At 39.6% G+C, this 22,362-nt stretch overlaps 1 protein-coding gene across 1 annotated transcript in view; it reads left to right on the forward strand.

Annotated features, from left to right (window-relative positions):
• Anapc10 (anaphase promoting complex subunit 10) overlaps positions 1 to 15,830 on the forward strand; it is a 57,163-nt gene extending 41,333 nt beyond the window's left edge. Inside the window, exon 5 of the mRNA XM_059264314.1 lies at positions 15,344 to 15,830. Coding sequence (XP_059120297.1) covers positions 15,344 to 15,574 — 231 coding nt within the window. The 3' untranslated portion in view covers positions 15,575 to 15,830. The remainder of the gene's footprint in view (positions 1 to 15,343) is intronic.
• The last annotated feature ends 6,532 nt before the right edge of the window (positions 15,831 to 22,362 follow it).

Below are 22,362 nucleotides of genomic sequence, written 5' to 3' on the forward strand. Positions count from 1 at the left end.
GATGTCCTCTCCACTAGTGAGAGTGAATCTCAGTCATATGCTGATGTCCTCTCCACTAGTGACAGTGGATCTCAATCATATACTGATGTCCTCTCCAGCTTCTCCCTTTGGCTTTGTGTTGGCTGCTGCTCTAGCCTTACTCTCACTTGGCTGCTCGAGGCTGCCCAGAGCTGAATAAAAATGTCTTATCTGTATCAAGGTCTGATCAAGGAAAATAAGTGGATTGTTGGGTTCCCTGGTACTGGATACAACTTTGAAGTGTTACTTGTTAACTTTTAAAAATCATTACTATTTGGCATTTGGTGTCCACCCCAACAGCTCATCTGCTTCTTACACAAATACAGGTCTATTGGTTTTGGATAGCACAGATTTAATCCATTGAAACCACACTCTGAGTGAGTTTCTGTTGTGTGTAAAGGAACAGTTAAGCAGTTTCAATCCATTTCATGTTGTCTACTTACTAAGACAAAGTCTAGCAGAGCCCTGGTGAAATCGTTTTGTCAGAGTGTTGATCTTGTGGTAGGGGAGCTCTTGTCTTTGAGTCGTTCTTGCACTTCGTTCTCTAAGTGTTTTGTGTTTGAGAGTCGATTTTATTGGCGTCATTTTAAAAATAAAGCTGACTTAGTGTGGACAACTTTGGGTTTTACTTCTGAGCACTTATACTATTCCTTTTTTTGAGGAATGTGCTATTTTTAGTTGGTAATCCAAAATTTATAGTAATAAATTAATACAATAGGGGATATGAATTGGAAAAAGTTTTTAAAAAGAAGTGATTTATTTGCATCTTAACTCTTGAGACTGTCAAGACATAACCAAGCTAAAAGTTTTAGAAAAGGTCTGTCTTTCCTAATTGTACATTTATTTTCCTAAGCTTTTCTGCTAAACAGTGAACGAAGCTGTGAGAGTCATCTTAGCACTCGAAAGGTGGGAAGCTGGCAGGAGTGTTCAGGGCATGCCTCTTGAACATCGTTTAAAAATTATTAAAACAAAAACAACCCAGCAACCCAGACAACAGTTATGACCTCTGAAAAATCATTCTTAGAAAGAAATTGACACCTTGACACCAGAGGCATTAGTACAGCTTTTCATGTTTTATGGTCTGGAATAATGAATAGTACTTTTTGCCTTAGAGACTGATGTGTGATAGTTTGTGTCTGTGTGCATGTGAGCAGGTATGCGGGTACAAGTATGTGTGGACAATCACATGCACATTTATATCTGTGAGTGTACTTGAGAAGGAAGGAATATAAAAAGTGATAATGTTTAATCACCATTAATACAAGTTTGATATTGATTTAACCGTATGAGTGTCAAACACCCTCACTTAATCATTAATCTTCAAGACATTCCTCATCAGTAATTGAGTACAACCCTTTTCTGGAATGGCGTTAGAGCTTCGCACTGATGACAGCGGTGGAAGATCAAGGTTCAGCTGACACATTAGGCCCAGTGATGGATGCTTCAGGTGAACTAGGTAGAACTGGTTTCAAATCCTAGTTTTTCCGCTTACTAGCTATGTGGAACTTGTAGTCACATTTGATGTGCTTGTTCATATTGTTTGTCCTGTAATAAGCACTCAGTAAACATACTTTTTTGTTTTGTTTTGTTTTTTGTTTTTTTGAGACAGGGTTTCTCTGTGTAGCTTTGGTTCCTGTCCTGGAACTCACTCTGTAGACTGGGCTGGCCTCGAACTCACAGAGATCCACCTGCCTCTGCCTCCTGAGTGCTGAGATTAAAGGCATGCGCCACCACTGCCCGGCCGTAAGAAACATACTTTTATGTGCTTTAAAAATATAAATAATGCTTGATAACTTAGAGGTTTTGTTACTGTGTGAAATAGAACAGACACTTGTTTTCATATAAAGTTTCAGAGAAGTAGCAGTGCTTTCTTGACTTGGGGACAAATCTTGATGAGGACATTGGAACTGCGTGTATAGGTCTCTTCTGGAGTTTCCATCAAATAATGCATCATTGACTTGGAGCAATTTATATAGCTATAGATTGTTAAGATAAAATCTCCTTGGATGGCCAGTATTGTCATATTTCTGAGTTTATAGCTTATGAACAGGCCCACTTGAATAACTAATTGATCCTGTCATTATAATAGAAATACTTACAAATAAAATTCTCTTTGCCAACAACATGGTAAAGGAAAACCCTAGAAAAAACCATTAACATCATATAACTCCTGGAATGCGGTAATTCAATTAGTGGGCTGTGATGAACATGGGTCATGGTGGGCAGGAATTGAGGAAAGGAAATATAAAGGATATGAGGTACATTTGGGAGAGGGATAAATCAGGCAAAAATGTTACAGGAAGCTCATTTAAAAATATTTTTAACCATCTTTAATCTCAAAAAGTAATGAAATAGTGTATTTGAATTTCTTAAAGAGTAGTGTGTGTGTGTATATGTACGTGTGTGCGCGCGTGCACACGCATTTGATCTGTACTTTCTTGTCCATGTTTGTGACTGATGTTAATATTGCAGTGAGCTCCTTTTTGAATGGTAAGCAAAGAAATGGAGTTTTATTTTGAAGCTCATCTTAGATAATATGAATCCCTAAAATAATAGGAGATTTTTGTCCCGTAGTATATAAATGGGTTTCAAAAATAGTGATAGAAGAAGATTTGTAATGGAAGGAATTGATGGTGTATTTCACCTAGAGTGAGGAAGACAATGTGTAATAAGGGATTTTGTGGTTTCCAGCTCAGGGCATGTGTTTGAAAGCTGGTCTCTCAGCAACGTGGGTGGCAGGTTGTGCTACCATATAATGTATTGTAGTTGGCTCTCCACACTTGTCAGGGCTAGTGTTCAACCATTCGGAAAATTTTCCCATTGTTCCATCATGTGAACCAAGGCTAGTGCTGAATTCCCAATAACTTACAGAAAAGCTTTAATTAGAAAGTTGGAAATTTCATTACTTCTGGTTGTTTTAATACAGTGGTATATGGTCTAGAGTTTTATCTATTAATACACATTTTTAGGCAAAAGGATATAGCAAAACTAAAATTTCACTTTATTTTTAATAGATTTTACCGAAATTTGTGTACAGAATCCTACTCTTTTTTGTGTTAGCACTCTATTTCCATCTTAAGAGTTTTGCTTTAGATGGACCATAGCTCTTGGCAGCTAGTGCATTTTTAACAAATAATACTGTTTCTAGTAAGAGTTGCAGAGGCAAGAAAAAAAAACTTTGTGTGAGGTCCTTGTAAACTGAACCTTTGGAACATTGCTTCAACCCACCCTCCCCACCCCACCCCTGTGCTTCTTCCTTATTTGTGTGATGGTTATAAATTACATCCTTTAAGAAGAACTAAAACATTTTATATTGATACTTTTGTTTTTAATTCTTATCTTTACCTGTTCTGTTAAAAACACAGAGAAATAAGCAAGTTATGGCATTGAACTTCCCATTCTGCCAGTACCTCTACAGCATAAGCCAACAAAAACTAAGAGTGCCTGCTGGGGTGTCTGCAGAGTGCTTGTACGGGCATCAGTGTCTGCTGGTCACATTTTTTCCCCCTGAAAATTCCTCTTGGAATAAAGACTGTGTTTTCTGGATGTAGTGAGAACACTTGTTGGTCCTTGTATTTTCAATTTGTGAGAGCTTCCTTTATAGGGTAAGTTGTCACAGATGCATGTTATACTGTTGTCACTGGCACATCAAAAAGTATCAAATAAGGACTTTTATGTATTTATACTGTGAAATAATGAATATTTTCAATGAAATTAGAAAGGATTGGGGGTGAGAAATTAGGAGCTTTGTTGAAGATATGCATGTAAGAAAGAGTGAATATTAACTTTCACCGTTTAAAATTTATTATAAAGTGAAATCTCTGTTGACTAGATAAACATAATAATATCTTAAATATCCTATATTTTACTTAAAATTCAGATTCTTAAGTATGTTTTTTTGTTTTTTTTCCTGGCAGTATTTTCAGCTGACTCTAAATCAGTGGTTCTAAACCTTCCTATGCTGTGACCCTTTAATACAGTTCCTCATGTTGTGGTAGCCCACATCCATAAAATTATTTTGCTGCTACTTCATAACTGCAATTTTGCTATTGTTATGAATAAATCTCGGATACGCAGGATTATCTGATTTGTGACTCCCAAAGGGGTCGTGTCCCACAGATTGAGAACCACTGCTCTAAATAATTACTTCCTAAGCTAGAAGCATGGTGCATTTATGAACCCAAAGAGCAGTTTCCATTCTTGAGCTCATCTCCTTCATTTGTTTCTACACCTATGCTACTTCTGAGATTCATGTCATAGTGAGGCAGTAAATTTGCCAGATGTAATCCAGTGGATGATGGGCAATGGGACCTCCACTCAGACTGAGAACATTACGAGGTGATGGGGAATTCAGTTTGGTAAGATGGAAAGTGTGGCTTGTAGTTGTCCGTAAGGTGTATCATTTGTTTTTCTCTTAGAAACTTTCCACTGTAGAAGTTAATAAAAGAGTAAATCTGAGTTAACATTTTACTTGCTTCTCATAAAGATCATTTTAGGTTCACTTGCTTTTGTTTCTTGATCAATAAAAATGTCATTTTGCATTTCCTGGTAGTTGTATGTATCTTAATTATTAGTTCAGATGATCAGAACCAGATTTCTGTATTTCAAGGACAGGCTATTACATTTTAGTTAGTAGATCTGGTAGACAGTGGTGCTTTTTAATCTCCCATGTGTTAAATTCAATTAATTACTTACTAGTTGTCATAACCTCTCTCTCTTTTTTTTCCCCAGTCCAGAGAATGGAAAAAATTGCCATCTAAGCAAAACGTATCTCACGTATGGCTTCTGGGGAGAAATAAAAGCACAAGTCCTTAACATGTTAGTTTTCCAAGGGCCTCCGGGGTCTGAGTTTCGTGATTGCCACGAAGCCTAATTGCTCACAGGGCAACCTGGCACACTGCCATTTCCCCAGTGGGCTGTTTGTTGGTGCTTGTGACTAGAACAAAATGCCTTTGCTTTTTCTGCACAGTTGGCAGTGGCTGCAGTTTTAGGAACAAGCTAACGTTTTCTCAAAGTGATAGCAGTTCACAGCAAGATGAAGTCCAATGAGATCCAAGCCTACTTGTAAGCGATAGTTAGTCCAGTGATTTTTAGAATTTATATAAAATAAAAGTTGTTGCATCTCACTCTAAAACATTAATTTTATATATTGTCACTTTATTCTTAACCAGATAACCTAAATTTGGTGCCACTTTTAAAAGTGTGGGTATGGGTTTGATGTTTTATGCTTTTGTATTTTTATAAAAGACATTGGTCATATGAATTATAGGGCCAGTAGAAATCAGAACTGTGATAAGCAGATTGTGTTGGGAGCTATTTCAGTTGTTCCTGAGGCCCCTCAGAGATGCTTAAACTTAGACGTTCAGAACTGTGGACTAGGTTTTGTCTCTGCCTGGATCTGACAAGAACGTTCTTGCCCTCACTGCTCTGACTTGTTTCTGTGCACAGACTCACTGTACCTTGTGAGACTCACATGACTGAATCCCCCTCCTCCCACTCTCCTTCAAAGTTCTACCTTTCTTCAAGACTGGGGAGGATTATGGCCTTTGAATTAATTTTTACTCATCTTCTGAATGTGTTGTCTTAGTCTTATCCCAGACAGACATAGTTTAGTTACTTTATTTCTTTTGTGATGTTCAGAAATTTGGCAGTGAAGGTACTTTCAGATTTTGACTTCTGGGACAGGCAGATGGTGCTGTGGTTGAATTGTCTGTCTTTTGAAAGCATGAGGACTTGAGTTTGGATCCCCAGCATCCCCTAAAAGTTGGATATTTCTGTAACCTCAGTACTGGGTGGCAGAGGGAGTCAGAGAGGAGACAGGTGGATCCCTGAAGTTCACTGGCCACCAGCTGGTCTAGGTGAATTGGCATTATAGTCAATCATAGTAAGAGACTGTTTCAAAAAATAAGGTATGGGCTGGAGAAAAGACTCAGCACTTAAGAATAACTTGCTGTTCTTGCAGAGGACCTGGATTCAGTTCTCAGTACTCTGTGATAACTCCAGTTCCAGGAGATTCGGTACTCTTTTTCAGGCATCTGTGGGCACCAGGCATCTGTGTGGTACACATAGGGCAAAACACTCATTCACATACATAAAATGAATTAAAAAGAACATGTGGAGGGCAGTGGGGGAAGACACCACCTGACATCTTTTTCTGGCACCCACATATGTGCACATACACACACACACACACACACACACACACACACACAAGTAAATAAATAAATCCTGCCATCTAACCTTTACCACATGGATGACTGTCTTAGTTAGTGTCTTATTGCTGTGAAGAGACACCATGACTAGAGCAACTCTTACAAAAGAAAGCATTAAATTGGGGCTGGCTTACAGTTTAGAGGTTTAGTCCATTATCATCATAGAAGGAAGGATGGTGGCACACAGGCAGACATGGTGCTGGAGAGATAGCTGACAGTTCTACATCTAGATCTGCAGGCAGCAGGAAGAGAGAATGCCACACTGGGTTTGGCTTGAGCATCTGAGTCCTCAAAGCCTGTCCCCCAGGGACATACTTCTTCCAACAAAGCCACACCTACTCCAACAAGGCCGCACCTCCTAATAGTGCCACTCCCTATGGACCTATGGGGGCCATTTTTATCAAACCACCACAATGACCTGAGACTAATTGTGTAACTTACTTGAACTACAGAATTTTTAGCTATAAATCAGATGTGGTTGGATGACTGACTCAGGTGCATGGCACACTCTGACAGTTGAGTGAATGGCTTTAAAGGCATCCTATAGACACTAGCCTAGGAATTAGATCAGTGTCTATCATCAGAGACTCCTCCTCTATGGTAGATGGAACAAATACAGCAACCCACAACTAGACAATACTCAATTCTGAATGAGATGTCTGTATTGAATCCCCTCACGGCTCAGGGAACTCAACTGAAGTGGAGGTGGAGAGACTGTAAGAGCCAGTGGGGGTGGAAAGCAGCAAGGAATCAAGGACTTCTAGATAAAGCAGGACACATATATGAACTCAGAGCATGTACAGGACCCTCACAGGTCTTAGCCAGATGGGGTCCCAGCACAGAAAGGAGAAGTGAACTCAAGCCCCTATCTCTAACCTAGACACTGTCTCCAACTGACAAGCACTCACAAAGGAAAAATTCCTTTTCTCCAGTGGAGTGTCCCTGGGTCTACAGACCACACTTAAGAGCAGACTCTGTGCCCAATAGTAGATGGCCAGTACAAAATGAGCTTAGTGCTATTATGAAGTTGTTTTGTTTGTTTTTGTCTCATATGCTTTGTCTGGGCTTTTTCTGTTTTGTTAATCTTACATTCCTTTGCTTATGTATTATATTATAGGTCCTGATTTTGTGTTTTCGTGGGATTTTTGTGTTTGCAGATTTGTGTGTCTCTATGTCTGCATGTGTTTATTGTGCTTTTTGTGTGGCTTCATTTTCCTGTTTGTTGTGTGTTTTGTTCTGTTCTGGTTTGTTTTGCTTTAGATGTCTTGTTTGTTTTCTAATGAGAGCAAGAAAGGGTGTGGATTTGGGTGGGTGGGGAGGTGGGGAGTATCTGGGGGAGGAGAAACTGTGATCGGATTATATTGCATGAAAGGTTATTTTCAATTAATAAAATAAGAGAATCCTATAATAAATTTTGTCATATAATTTCATGACACAGAAAGTATTTTAACAACATGTAATTATTGTACATAAATGTATTTCTTTGAGTTTATAAGGATCCAAAAGCACAGCCTTGGCATCATCTACTGCCGTTGAATTTCTGTAGTGCTGTTTACCCTAATACTGGAAAACTAACATCTTGGTGCCTTAGGCTTTTCGCATATAAGTGAAGATTAAAATAGTGTACTGGGGCTTGTAGCAAGCTTTTTCATTGGCTGCCAGCTCACAAATAATGACACAGAGACTTACTAATTATGAAAGCTTGGCTCTTATAACTTAAATTAATGCATATTTTTTATTAATCTATGTTTTGCCATGTGCTTTTACCTCTCTCTTCATTCTGTGTGTCTGACTCGTTCTGTACCTCAATGGTGTTTCCTCTCACACCTAGATTTATCTTGAGTTTCTTCTCTCTGCCCAGAAGTCCCACCCACCTATGTCTTCTGCCTAACTATTGGCCATTCAGCTCTTTATTAAACCAATCACAGCAATATATCTTCACACAGTGTACAAATATCCCATAACAGAGACTGGAGAGATGGCGCATGCAATGGGTGCTCTTCCAGAAGACCTAGATTCGATTTCCAGCACCCACATCACAGCTCACAACCGTCTGTAACTCCAGTTCCAGGGGAGCCAACACCCTCTTCCGGCTTCCATTGGCACCAGCCATACATAGTGTATTCAGACATCCAAGCAGGCAAAATATCTATACTCTTAAATAAAGTAAAAATTAACTTGATAGTATACCTCATAGAGCTGCTGCAAGGTTGAACCATCAGTCCACTTACTTTTTAAAAGACTGCCCGATAGAGTAAGTGCACCAAAAATAGGAAGTCATAAAGTGAGAAAACTTCAATGGAGTCAGTTTTGCTTAATGGATCTGCCTGTAAGCCATTCCCACTGTCTTTCTTCTCAGTCCTTCTCAGATGTCCAAATCTCCATAATGTGTGTTAGGATGTCTTTATCAGGATTTAGCTCTACAGTGCCTGTTTTTTTGTGTGTTTTGTTTTTTTGATTTTTTTTTTGAGGGGGGGGGTCTCATATAGATCTTTTCATTTTCCTGGTATAGTTTTTTTGTGTAGATATTTGCTGAAGTCATACACATTTTATTATTGTGGTCATATATGTATTGTATATATGTCCTACATTTATTCATTTGGGGGCATTACCTTGTTTTTCTTGAAATTAATAGCAGTCTCCTTTTCCTGCCCTAATTTTCAAAATGTTACTTATCAATGTGTCTCTAGCTTCTCTGACAGCTCGAAAAGGTATCCCTTGGAATAGCCACACTTAGTGTCTCATTCCATGTCTTTCTCCTGTGTCCATCCCTCCTGGATCGACATCTCAGCTGCTGTTTCAGTGTGTTTGTACAGGGGTGTGTAACAAGGGCTTCATCACAGGGATTGTGTGCTCTAACTCACAGAGGAGACGGTTCCCTGTAAGGTCGTTGTATTCAGAAGATGCTGTGGAAGGACCCAGGGCAGAAGTTTAAAAGTGAAGATTGGTGTAAGACACGAGTCTGCAGAGTCTGCCACCCAGGAACATTACGTGGAACTTGTGGGAGTGAACCAGACTCAGTGCTAGCTCTCACAGCCTCCCCTCTTGTGGTGTGAGCATCCTGCAGAGGCAGCTGGTGCCCTTCCTTTCAGATGCTAAGTTCAGACAGGTACTCGGGAATCCAGGATTTGAAGAAGCTGTTGGAGAAAAGGTGACTGCAGGCTGGGGTGCTGCCCAGATGAAACAGATCTCACTGGGCTTGGTAGTTAAAAAAAAAAAAAAAAAAAAAGTGACTGCGGCCTCATGACTACTCTCCACTTTCCCCCCAGTTGAAGATCCACAGGGTCGCCAGCATGTTCCGCCACTGTGCTACACTCCTGGCCCCTTGCTACAGTTATTTGTCTCCTTGCTTGCTTGTATAAAATGAAGTCTTCCTTTTTGGCCCTAGCTGGTCCAGAACTCCTAAGCCTGTCTAGTGTTTGTCATACCCAGTGTGCTTAGTAGATGGGACCATGGGTACAGACCACCACCTCTGGCTCACTCCCTACTTTTTGCTTGAAAATATTCCTTGTATACCACTTAGTAAAAAAGATGTGGAGAGGAAATCCTGAAAATGAACTGTGGATTACCCACACCTTACAAGGCCACTACAGGTGGCTATGAGAACATTTCTCTCAGATCTGACCACAGGGAGTAACTGATCCATAGCCCCAGCACTGCTGTCTAGAATCAGTTGCCATGTTTCTTCTGAGGGTATCTCTCCTGTTTGGCTCCTAGCCAATCACTGAGCATCACAGGGATGCTAGAAGTGGCTTGTCTCTTGTCCAGCTTGCCTTCCCCTAGGGCCAGACCTGCATCATCCTCTGGCAGCTCTTCCTGCCTCCCCAGGCTCTCTCCTCATTTTCTCTCATAGGTCCTTCTCCTTCTCCTTTTCTTGTGTTTAAATCCCAATTTTGTGACTGCTTTTCAGGCATGCATAGCTATCTTCTTAGTTATTTTCCCTCCAACATCATCCTAGGGATTTCTGTCACCTCTTCTCTTTGCAGATCCCTTCTTTCTGGATCCCAGATCCTCATCTTTCTTGTTTTGCTTCCTTTTTGGGTGGAATTCATCCTCCACATGGGAGGTAAATTATTGAAACCCTGCATGACTGAAAACTTTACTTAATCTCACCCCTGAGGGATGATTTGGCTGGGTATGGAGTTCTAGCTTGGAAATGATTTTCCTTCGTTATTTAAACACATTCTCCATCACCTCATAGTTTTCAGTGTTAATGTTGAGAAATATAATGCCACTTTTGACTTCTGATACTTTGCATGTGACCTGTTTTCTCTCTAGAAGCTTTTATAATTTCTTAATCCTCGATGCTTTGAGCTTCCGTGGTGCTGTGCCTTGTCATTGTGTTGGATCCTTATCAATTTGGGGACATCCGTCTTATAATCCTGTGTCATGCTCATGTGCCTTGATACTTTTTGTTTTCTCTGTTCTATTTCAAGAAGTCAGACTGACATTTTTAACTATAATACTTTGTGCGTTGATTCCCATTTTCTTATTTCCTAAGCAATTCATTTAATTTTTACTTCTTAAAGAACATTTGATCTTAGTGCATATTTGTACATTTTTAGGGTTTCTTTCTGTTCTTTGGTTTGTAAGAGAAAAGCATTCTGTTCTTGTTTCATGAATACATTGTGTCACTGGAGATAGTTGCGTGTTGCTGGTTCTGAAATTTCTTGCGTTCCACTTGGTGCCTCTCCCTGGAATTCCCTTTTTGTTTTACTTGTTTTCTGATTTCACTTCCTGTTTTGTTTTATTTTGTTTGTTTGTAGGCTGGTAGATCCTTGGTTGTTTTCTCATGTTTAAAAGTTCAGTGTGATGTAGTTTGTGCTCATGTTAGAGGTGGCCCTTGAGATTGTGTGACCAAGCTGAAACTGACATGTGTGTCAAGTCTTTGCTCACTTTCCCTTTATGAGGTCTAGAATGTTCACCTCATTTAAAACTGCATCTGTGTCGTGCCTCCTTTGCTTTGGATTTTCTCCTCTCTTTCTCCCATACTACTTTTATTATTTGATATACTTGATAATCACATATATGGGGTTTTTATCATCCCCCACTAGAATACAAACTGCTTGCATTTGTCTTTATTTTTATCAGTATAGTTCAACCAATTAGAATAGTGCCCAACACGAAGTGATCAGTCATTCAATAAAGATCTGTTAAATTGGGGATATTTATGTGTCACTATCTGTAGGTCTTTTCTTATGGACTTCCCATTTTGCCCAGAAATGATTCCTTATCTGCCCTGGCTACCTGGCAGGCTGGGTGGAAGAGCCTGTAGGGAGATACAAGTGACCTATCTAGAAGTCAGTGTTCTTGTGGCTGAGCAAGATGAAGGAGCCGAGGGACTTCCTGCTGGCTCATAGGATGCTGCCTGACTCCAGAAGTGTGCCTTCTCAAGTTGTCCATATAGAAAAGCCTTAGCTCTGTGAGAGTGGGGAAGGGACTTGGTCAGCCAGAAGCCTGTGAGAGTCTGGAACACTTCTGCATGCAGACTCCTAGCCAGTGTTCTTGTTTACTTACTGCTGTATTTTGTTCTAGTTTGCTCTTGATCCCTCAGAACTGCCTCACTCCAGGTTCAGAGATACCAAAGTTTAGTTACCTTGCTTCTAGTTGGTCTCTAGCCCTCTTTCCTCTTCTTTCAACCCTGTCTCTCCACACGGCATTCAGTGAACAAGTGGATGGAACTCAACTGGAAGTTAGTTGCCTAACGGACTTCTCTGAGAATACCACCTATCAGTTTTTATCTATTTGTTCTTCTCCTGGCTTTTATGGATTTACTTGTTTTCTCCAGTGCCTCACTTGTTAATTCAGTTGAATCTGAGAGCAAGAGGAAAAATGTGTATATTTGCTGAACTCTTATTTTTACAACATGAAAGTAATTCACCGAAAGGTGTCTGAGTTCCTGGACACATTGTAACACTTTGCTCTTATTTCGTGTGTTTGGGTGTTTTGCCGGTGCACCACTTGGATGCAGTGCTTGTGTAGTCCACAAGAGGGTGTTAAATCCCCTGGAACTGGAGTTAACAAAGGCCGGTGAGCCCCCATGTGTGTGCTGGGGATTGAACCCGGGTTCCCTGGAGTAACAGCCACTGCTGTCCACCACTGAACCGTCTCTCAGCCCTGGGCTTTACTCATTTTCAGTGATGTGTAGTTAGTGTCTCCTTGCCCATTCTTGGTCTTTGCAGCTTTCAGAATCTGCCTCTAGCTCAGTGTAAATTTCTTTCATCACTGTTTGGATGCTGTGGTTCAGTTACTGAACCACACTGCCAGGGTACCTTCCCCCAGGTGACTGACTGCAAGCAGTGCTGAGGAGGAGGAGGACAGTAGTGGCTGTAGCAAGAGTAGGTCAAAGGCCATGGACACGTCTGAGAGGTGGACACTGCTGGTTACCTGTGTGATGTTCCTCCTTCGGTCCTTCCTGGACAACAGTGATAGCTTTCCACACTGAAGCATCAAAAGCCCGCAGCGTTTTCACTGCCCGTTCAGCAAAGACCTGTGATACAGACATGGCCAGTGGGAAACTTGGTAGCTTCTGAAAGGCTATTGGATCTCACTGAACATGTCTGTCACGTGGTGGTCAGGGAGCATAGCAATGCAGAAAGAAAAGTCTGGGTCATTTTAAAAAGAAACAGTTCTTGTTGTTTTTAATACTGATACAAACAAAAGTCTACACACTAAAGTGGAAAGCTTACTGAATTTTCACAGAAAATGCTCTTTGTAATAGCGACCAGTTAAAGTTCCTAAAGAAGTCCTATACACACTTTCCAAAGTCTGAAGCCCAGTGTGCTTCCTGTCACCAAAACACTCTTGTCTTCGCTTTGTTTGCTTACAGAGAAAGGACCTGTTATATGTGGTCTTGTCTAAGCTCTCTGCTTCGTTTTATCTGTGATAGTTGTCAACATAGATTAGTAGAGACTGTTCCTCCTTGCTGCTGTGTAGTATTCCATGTTGTGAATACACTGTTTATTTTTGACCGTTAGTGTGTATTCAAACAACTATATATAGTGTTTCTATGGGCATTTTAATATACTGAACTTGTTCTGTTGATCAGGCTGGCTTCAAATTCCGATGTGCCTGCCTCTGCCTCCCAAGTGCTGGGATTAAAGATCTGTACCACCGTGCTCAGCAAATGATAGCTGTTTTGAACAGGAGTGGTTGTCTGTGTAGTCTTTGGACAGATGTATAACACATCAGCACCGCCTGAGGCTCCCTTCTCCTCTTTGCCAGTGTCATACACAGTGTCATACAATAACTTCAGTTATTTCATCCACCGTCACTGACTTCCTCCCTCCTGCTGCAACTTCTCAACATACCACTCTTACTCTATGTCTGCCTTTACTTACTGTTGAGTAATTTGCCTCTGACCTCCATGTCTGAGTTGAATTATGATTGCTTATATGAGCATGGGTGGGAGGTTATTTACTGGAATACGGGCAATTTATTAGTGCTACACCACCAAGGAAAATGATACTCCCCCCACTAACTGCCAGTAGTTCCTTAAGGAGGGGTGGGGCCTCATGGTGGAGTGTTTACAGGCTGAGTCTTGGACAGGTCTTGTGTAGGTAGCCATAGCTGCTCTGAGTTCATGAGTACAGTAGCTGGGTCATGGCCGCAGGACTTCACAGCATACCTCTCTATCACCAGCTTTTAACATCCTTTCTGCCTCTTTTCTGAGATATCCTCTTAACCTTGGAGGGCTGAGATAGATGTCCCGTTTATGGGTGATCACATCATTGTCATTTATTTTCAGCATTTTGACCAGTTGTGAGTCTGAATTAACCATCACCCATCGCAATAAGAAACTTCTCTGACCAGGACTGAGAGCAGCACTGGTCTACGGGTATAAACCTTAGTATTTAAATGACAGCTTGATAACATGTCTGCTTAGCAAAACAACAGTGGTAGGTTTCCTGTTAGGCCTATAACCTCCCCAAGTTTACACTAATGGGCACAAGCTCCTTTTGGGCTAGGCCTCAAATCCAGTCAGAGAGCAATTGATTGCCCCTTGAGGTTTGTTTCTTCTTCTCTTTAAAGTTGTTGTTGTTGGTATACATGTATGGCACACATGCACCTTGAGGAAAGGGAGTTCACTTTTTTTCTTTAAAGTTGTTGTGGGCTGGAGAGATGGCTCAGCCGTTAAAGGCTAGGCTCACAGCCAAAAATATAAAGTTATTGTTGTTGGTGTGCATGTATGGCACACATGCACCTTGAGGAAAGGGAGTTCACTTTCTTCTCTTTAAAGTTGTTGTTGGTATACATGTATGGCGCACATGCACCTTGAGGAAAGGGAGTTCACTTTCTTCTCTTTAAAGTTGTTGTTGTTGGTGTGCATGTATGGCACACATGCACCTTGAGGAAAGGGAGTTCACTTTCTTCTCTTTGAGGTCACATCCAATACTTCGAAAGAAAAAGAACTTTGAACCAGGAAGGATCCCATAAACTTGATAGTAATGAAATTTATACTAGCTTAACTTAGAAACTTCTTACCAAGAAAGTAGAACAATCATATAGGAATGAAATTTACTTTACCTCTTCTGTTTTTGAACTACAGAAGTGACAATTTCTTTTAGAAGTTTTATTTGGAGCAGGATAAAGGCAGAATAGCAAATTAATGAGACACTGGCTTGAATTTCAGTGACTTTTGGTTCGGAATTATTATAGAATCTCCACAATTTTCTGAAATGGCCCTAAATATGCTTCTATCATTTTGTACTATGTATTTATGCAAAGTGAAATTTCCAGCATTCGTGATTGTAAAATCAAAATACCAGTCAACTGAAAAATATTGACAGTACTCTACATCTTACACTCTCAAATACTCCCATCCTTAATAAATTATAAAATTATATGTATACCAAAGAATTATTTTTAAATCTTTTTTTCTGATTTATTACCAATAAATGATTGCTTTCTATATCTGTTTTATCTATATGCTTGGGGTCATGTAAAGGCTTATAAGTTTAAGGAGCCATGAGTTAGTAGGCCAAGCAAGGTGGTTAGCATTGTATTGTTATTCTCTCAGTGAGCAGAATTTTAAGGATAAGTTTAGAATGCATTCATTATAAACTTATTCATTGAGTGAAAACATAATTGGATTTTTTTTTTTTTCTTGTCAGCAACTTGAATTGGTGGAACCAAGTGGCTGGATTCATGTTCCTTTAACTGACAATCATAAGAAGCCAACCCGCACATTCATGATACAGATTGCTGTTCTCGCCAATCATCAAAATGGAAGAGATACCCACATGAGACAGATTAAAATATACACACCAGTGGAAGAGAGCTCCATTGGGAAATTCCCTAGATGCACAACCATCGATTTTATGATGTATCGTTCTATACGGTGACTTGAAAAGGGACAGAAGTGAAAAAGACATTTGTTTTAGCCTGTCATTGAATATTATATCAGGTATCTTTAGTGGAAAAGCATGTTATTATACAAGTTAGATACATTTTAAACATTTTAATTTAGATAAATAAATAGCTTTTGAGTGATACCTGTTTTCCTTATACAATAAAGCTCATATATTTTATATTGTTAAAAATGAATTTGAAGCCAATCTTTACATGTTTCTTTATATTAAAACAAAACTAAACTGAAAATTTCAAGATGTATGTAATTTTTTTTACTAGCATGGTGATTATTTCATATAATGGTTCTTGGGTATTTGGGAACAAAATTCTGTTTTTCTAGTGTACCTGTAATTTTTAATAGTCTAAGATTAATTTTTTTTGTAGAGGAAATTTAATTTTTATATGTGTGATCCTTTTTAAACATAGTATCAGAATAAACTGGCACTAGATGTCTGTTATGAACCAGTCTGTTTAGGTCTTCTGGCCCACGCCTATAATGCAGCACTCTGGAGGCTGAGTGGAAGGATTTTTGTGAGTTCCAGTCTAGCTTGACTATATACAGTGAGACCCTGTCTTAAAGAGACCGGGGGCTTTTGCAGGGAAAAGCCAGTCTGATTTAGAGAATATTATGTTAGAAATCGCCGTTTAATTTGCAGTTCATCTCAGTCCATGTAATACTTATATGAGGAACTTCAGTTTGTGTATGACATTGTAACCTTTTCCACAGATAATAGTTCCATGAGAACTTAAAAAGAAATAGCATTTTTTTTTTTTTCTGTAGAACATGGCTGAAACAATGAATGTTGACTGGTTCATAACATGTTGTGTCCTGTATCTGATTGGGATGGAGTCATTAGTCCCAGGACTGCCCCTAGATTCACTTTTGTTTTAGAAAGGTTGTTCATGCGTTGTTGGGTTTATGTAAGTATAAATCAAGAATGTTTAAAAGTAATAGTCTGTTTGCATTGCTTTATTCTGGTAGCAAGTATTGTTCACTTGGTTACTACTGAAAATATGGTTTCACTTCCTTTGAGTGCCATCCTTTTTTGTTTGTTTGTTTTATTCTCTTGGAAGTAAAAAGCATGCTAGAGATCTAGTACAAGGTAGGTAAAATTGTGTAGCTAAATTTAGTAGAGATGTAGGTGTAGGATGCTGGGTAGAGTCAAGCGGCTTGACGGAAACTGTATGGAGGCCTGACGGACAGAAGAGAATCAGAGAGGAGACTGGAAGTGTACAGTAGGCAAGGATGTCAACAGTCATATAAACAGCAGGGGTTAGTCTAGGGCAAGAAATGCAACTTTAAGAGGTACACAAGGTTATTGCAGTAATAATGTCACTGCTTACTGATTACTTAAGGAGTGATTATGTGCATTAGCCTAATAGTTGTTTGATAAGGCATTCCTAAATCAAGAGTAGCTGAAAGGAATGTCAAGAAAGCCTGTGATTTCCTCCTATATTCTATTTTCCTTTAGGAAAAAAAAAATAGACTCTCATAAAGCCCAGGCTGACCCCGAATTAGTCATGTAGCTGAGGATGCCCTTGAACTGATCCTTCTGCTTCTACCCCCAACTGCTGGGATCACAGACATGTGACACCATGTCCAACTGTATATGGTACTGGGGATGGAAACAAGGGATTCGTGCATGCTAAGCAAACATTCTGCCAATCCCATTTACCAGTGTGTCATTTACTATCAGGCCAACCATCTTATAGACATGGGAAATCTGACAGCTGAGGATTATAGAGATAATGGATTCCTTTAACATAACAATGGTTTGAAATTTAGAAAGATAATTATTATATTGCTGTAGCATAATTGTGAAAGCAGTTGAACCCCCCCCCCCCCAGCCTTGTTTAGAGAAGTGTGGTCTGTTAGCAGTGGGCACAGGGCAATGCAGAGATCCATAGCTCGTCACTGCTTAGAATAAGTGACTGTTGGGTGCATTGCCCTAAATAGGACGTCTGTATCACCCCTCACCCCTCCAAGGTTCAGGGAATGTCAAGGAAGAGGAGCAGAAAGAAGGTAATTGCTGAAAGATGGCAATACGTTCTGTAAAATGCAGTCTCTGGACATGACATGGGTGATGTTTTCATGGACTACATGCACAAAACTTCACCCATCAGGAGTCCGTCACAGATCAGCCCATACAGCTTTCTCTCCCAGAGGAGCTATAGACCAAGGAAAGTTGCAGATAACCCTCAGCCCTCACCATGCTCATGCAGGCAACCCTAATTAAGTGCAATGGATCACTTAAAATGATACCAAAGACAGGGAACCCAAGAAGAAGCATTTGGTGGGATGAGGAATGAAATAAGGGGAAAATAATGAGAGGAACACTGATCAAAGGGAGGGAACGGGGGAGGGGGGGAGAGGAAAGGAGAGAGATTATAAAAGAATAATTTTAAAACTCATTTTACCCCCCCCCCTTTTTTTTTTTTTTTTTTGGTGTGTGTTCTGGGATTAAGCACGAGGTCTTGTGTATGGTAAGTAACCTCTCTACCTGAGTTATATCACCCAGTCTACACTTTTAAAAATGTACATTTGTAATCTCATTACTTGGGAAGCTGAGATGAGAATTAGGAGTTTCAGGCCCACTTGTGCTAAACAGACATTGTCTAAAAACAACAGCAAAAACTGAACATTTTCTGTTCATGCTGGAGATGTACCTCAGTAGTAGAACATTTGCCTGGCATGTACAGAGTTATGTGCATGAAACTGTACATTATATATTTAACAAAGATTTATATCTAGAATATATTTTTTTAAAATCGCTTAAAACTTAATAGGAAGAAATAAATGCAATTTAAAATGAGCAAAAGATTTCATTGTCATTCACCAAATAAAGCTGTGCCCAGCCATTCTGTTCCTATGTACTAATATTTTCTCACGGGAAGAAAGTGTGTGTCCTAACAGGTGAGTCTGTTCTTGGAAGCTTCATTTCTAATACAGATTCTTTCATCCTTTAGAATGCTTAGGCCTGGAAATGATTTGGAAGTTTAGACTGTAGGGGATAATTTTGATATTTTGTGATATTTGATAAATATGATAATTCATATACACATGAGACATTTTAAGGGATAGGAACCCAGATTTTCCAATATAACATTTGTTTTGTGTACACTTTGCACAGTATTTTTTTTTTGCGGTATTTGTAATGTGCCTGTCACACGCATCAGGTGTGGAGATGTTTACTGGTGTCATTCAGGACTCAGACTTCCAGATTGTTCCAGATTTTGGATGTTGGGATTAGGGACACTCAATCTGTACTTCAAAGCCTCAAAACAGCCTACCTCTGGATCACTAGGAGGGTGTATAAAGAAACTGCAGTGTATCTATATGATGAGATAACTATTTGGCAGTAAAAATGAGCAGACTATATGCAACACTTTGGATACTTTTTAAAGTTATTGTGTGAAGAGAGAAAAATTCAAGAGAGTGCACACATGATTCCATCTTTTTAAAAATAATAGGATTTCAGAAAATACAGCTAAGGTAATAGAAAGTACAGCTGAGGCTCTAGAGCATAGGGAATGGGTGGAGGGTGGGCTGCTTTGGTGAGTCGGGAATTCATCCTGATGGTAACAAGGACTTCAGAGGTTTACACATAGGCCCAGCCCCATCACATTACATTTGTGCAGCTTATTGTATGTGAATCATATGCTACTAAAGCTGTGAGGAAATAGCTCATTTTACTTTAGGAATCACCTACAAGATGAAATAATAATGTCTTTTATTGTATAGGCCTCAGAGTAGAAATCTAAGAGTAGAAAAGCTATTGAACAGTTAGAACAAGGACAGAAGAGTCACTGATGGGTTTGCGATTTCAGTTTATGGTTATAGGGTTAAATTTTCATTTCACATGTAATCTGTGGTATATGACACTTGGGAAATCGGTTTGAGGAGATGTCACGGGAAATTTTAAAGATACAGAACTGTAAGTTTCACTTACCACAGAACACATGCACAGCTCTGAAGCTCTGAAAGGAAGCTGATGCAACTGATACCGCTTTTGTTTGCTTAGATTTGGCATAAGGAAACCAAAGTGAAGCTGGCACACATTTTGTTCTCTAGTTGCGTGTAGTCTACTGAGAGCAATATCAGGATCTACAACAAAATCAGAAGCGGAAAATGCATGATCCCTGATCAGTGAGAAAGAAAGAGATAGAGCTGAGGCCAAGGAAGGTATTGTAGAGGAGGAAGAATTTGGGAAGAAATACTGTCTCTGATATTGGCTAGTATTTCACTTTACAAATTTGTTCTTAAATTCAGACTATTATTACTTTTTATATGAGTAATTAATTTGAAACGTAGTTTGTGTATTCTGAATCAAGAGACATTTTGATACACTTATTCTTGCTTTAAAGCATTCAACAATTAAAACACAGATCTTTAAAAGTAATTCTAGACCTATGCCTCCTGTTCTTTTAGCTGTATGGGTACAAATTTGTGTGTGCACGTGTGTGTGTGTGTGTGTGTGTGTGTGTGTGTCTTATTTACTGACATCTATGAAATTGTAACCACTTTAAACTTAAGTAGAATAACTGTTTTATTATTTCTGAGTTCTACTTTGTTAAGTTTAAATTTATTATTTATCTTTTTTTTTTTAGACAGGGTTTCTCTGTATACCCCTGGCTGTCCTAGAATTCGCTCTGTAGAATAGGCTGACCTCAAACTCGGAGATTCTCCTGCCTCTGCCTCCTGAGCGCTGGGATTTATCATTTAACTTTTAAAAATAAAAATCTCAAAATATATTACACCAAAGTATTAGGGGATATAATTTACATGGTTTGATTATATGCAGACATTTTTGTTTTGTCAGTCTTTAAGGTCAAGATTGTCTTCCTTCATCCACGTTGTTCTGGCCTTCCTGACTTCTGCTGAGACTCCCTGAAGACAGTGCGGGGGGGTGGGGGTGGGGGTGGGGTGTGTGTGTGTGGGGGGGTGTGTCCTGCGTAAGGCAGTTTCACAGCCTTCAAGCTGTCTGGGCTTGCTCTACCATGTTATTGCTTCTGTTGTTATCCACTTACTTGTGCCCAAATAGCCTTGAGGGAGGAGGGTAGTGAGAGTCAGGACAGGAGCTCACACATTGGTTTATGAGTTGTGTGTGGTAGTTATGTACGCTGTCCACAAGTAGAACCTGAAGTCTCGTTAACTAGAAAACCGTGTTGTAAACAGAGGTATTTATAGTCCGTCACACCTTGACCATTGAAAATGGAGATCTTCATTTCCATGCCGTTGAGCAGTACAGTGTCCAGCTTTACTTGCTCATGCCCTTGCAGTAGTCCATGGCAACTTCATCATTACTATTTTTCTTCTCTGGTGAGGAGAACCAGCTTACTATTTTTTAAGTGTTCAAACTTGTGAAGCTTTCTGAGGAAATTTTTATTTACACAAAAGCTATTTAATGTGATTCTCATTCAAGCTGCAGCATTTACCATCTTAGTTTAAATTACGGTGATTATAGCCTGAGTTTTCCACTGAGGTGGGTCATAGTTACCATAAAACGTCCTCCTGTGCATTCACTTTGCCAGTGTTGAGACCAAATTGATGATTTCTCCCTGTGGTCTTTGAACTAATTCTGAAGACTGTTTTGTAGACTTTATCCCAAGACTAGTTTTTTCTTTTTCTTACCCTGGCACTCATCTGTAGCAGGAGATCCAGATCATTTCCTGTTATTTCTACAGCAGTATCAAAGTACTGATCACTTACCAAGAAATGAAGGATTCAGAAGGCTGAAGTCGAGTTCAGCCAGCTGTTTTTCTCAGCTGTTAACATTTTAGTAATCACACGTTAACTGCGGGGTGGTGGTGGCACACACCTTTAATCCCAGCCCTCAGGAGGCAGAGGCAGGCAGATCTCTGTGAGTTCAAGGCCAGCCTGGTCTACACAGAGAAACCCTGTCTCAATCCCCTTCCACAACAAAAAGGGAACACATAAGAATCACATGTTACATGAATATAAAGATGAAATGAGAGGGTAGCCTTGGAAACAGATGACAAGCCATTCAGGTATAAATAGGCACACAGGTGTTTACTAATCTCTGTAATGGAAAGAGATTTTACTGTTTGCCAGCATGGTGGTGTATGCCTGTAGTCCCAGCACTTCAGAAGCAGAGGCAGGCAGATCTCTGCAAGTTTGAGGCTAGACTGTCCAGGGCTGCACAGTGAGAAACCATCTCAAAAAAAAAAAAAAGTTTTCTTTTGTTGCTTTCCTAAGACATCCATCCAGGCAACTCAGTACATTTATAATTTCTTTTATTGAAATTTTCAACTGCTAGCCAGGTAACCAGGGTGTAATTTTGATCCTGTCTTTTATCTGTCTTTAGTAACCATATCATCCAGATTCTTCTTCCACATTACAGTCTTTCATTTATTCCTTTCACATTCTCCAAAATCAGTTGCAGAAAGATTGACCATTGGCTTTAGTTTATGATAAGATGAAGTTATTTAGACAGTATTCATATAACCATCTAGAAATACCTATACTAATTCCATATTAACTAAAATTTTCTCTCATGTCCCTTTAAAGCCGTGTGTTTTTCGTTGCCTCTTATATAATCAATTTTTCATTATTCTCAAACTTTCTTTTATCTAACCATATAAATACACTTGTTTCTTTAAAAAAAATTATTTATTTTTATTTTTTGTGCATTGGTGTTTTGCCTGCATGTATGTTTGTGTGAGGGAGTTGGGTCCCCTGGAACTGGCATTACAGACAGTTGTAAACTGCCTTGTGGGTGCTGGGAATTGAACCTGGGGCCTCTGGAAGAGCAGCCAGTGC

This window comes from Peromyscus eremicus, chromosome 5 (assembly GCF_949786415.1).
Source record: "Peromyscus eremicus chromosome 5, PerEre_H2_v1, whole genome shotgun sequence".
Taxonomy (NCBI): Eukaryota; Metazoa; Chordata; class Mammalia; order Rodentia; family Cricetidae; genus Peromyscus; species Peromyscus eremicus.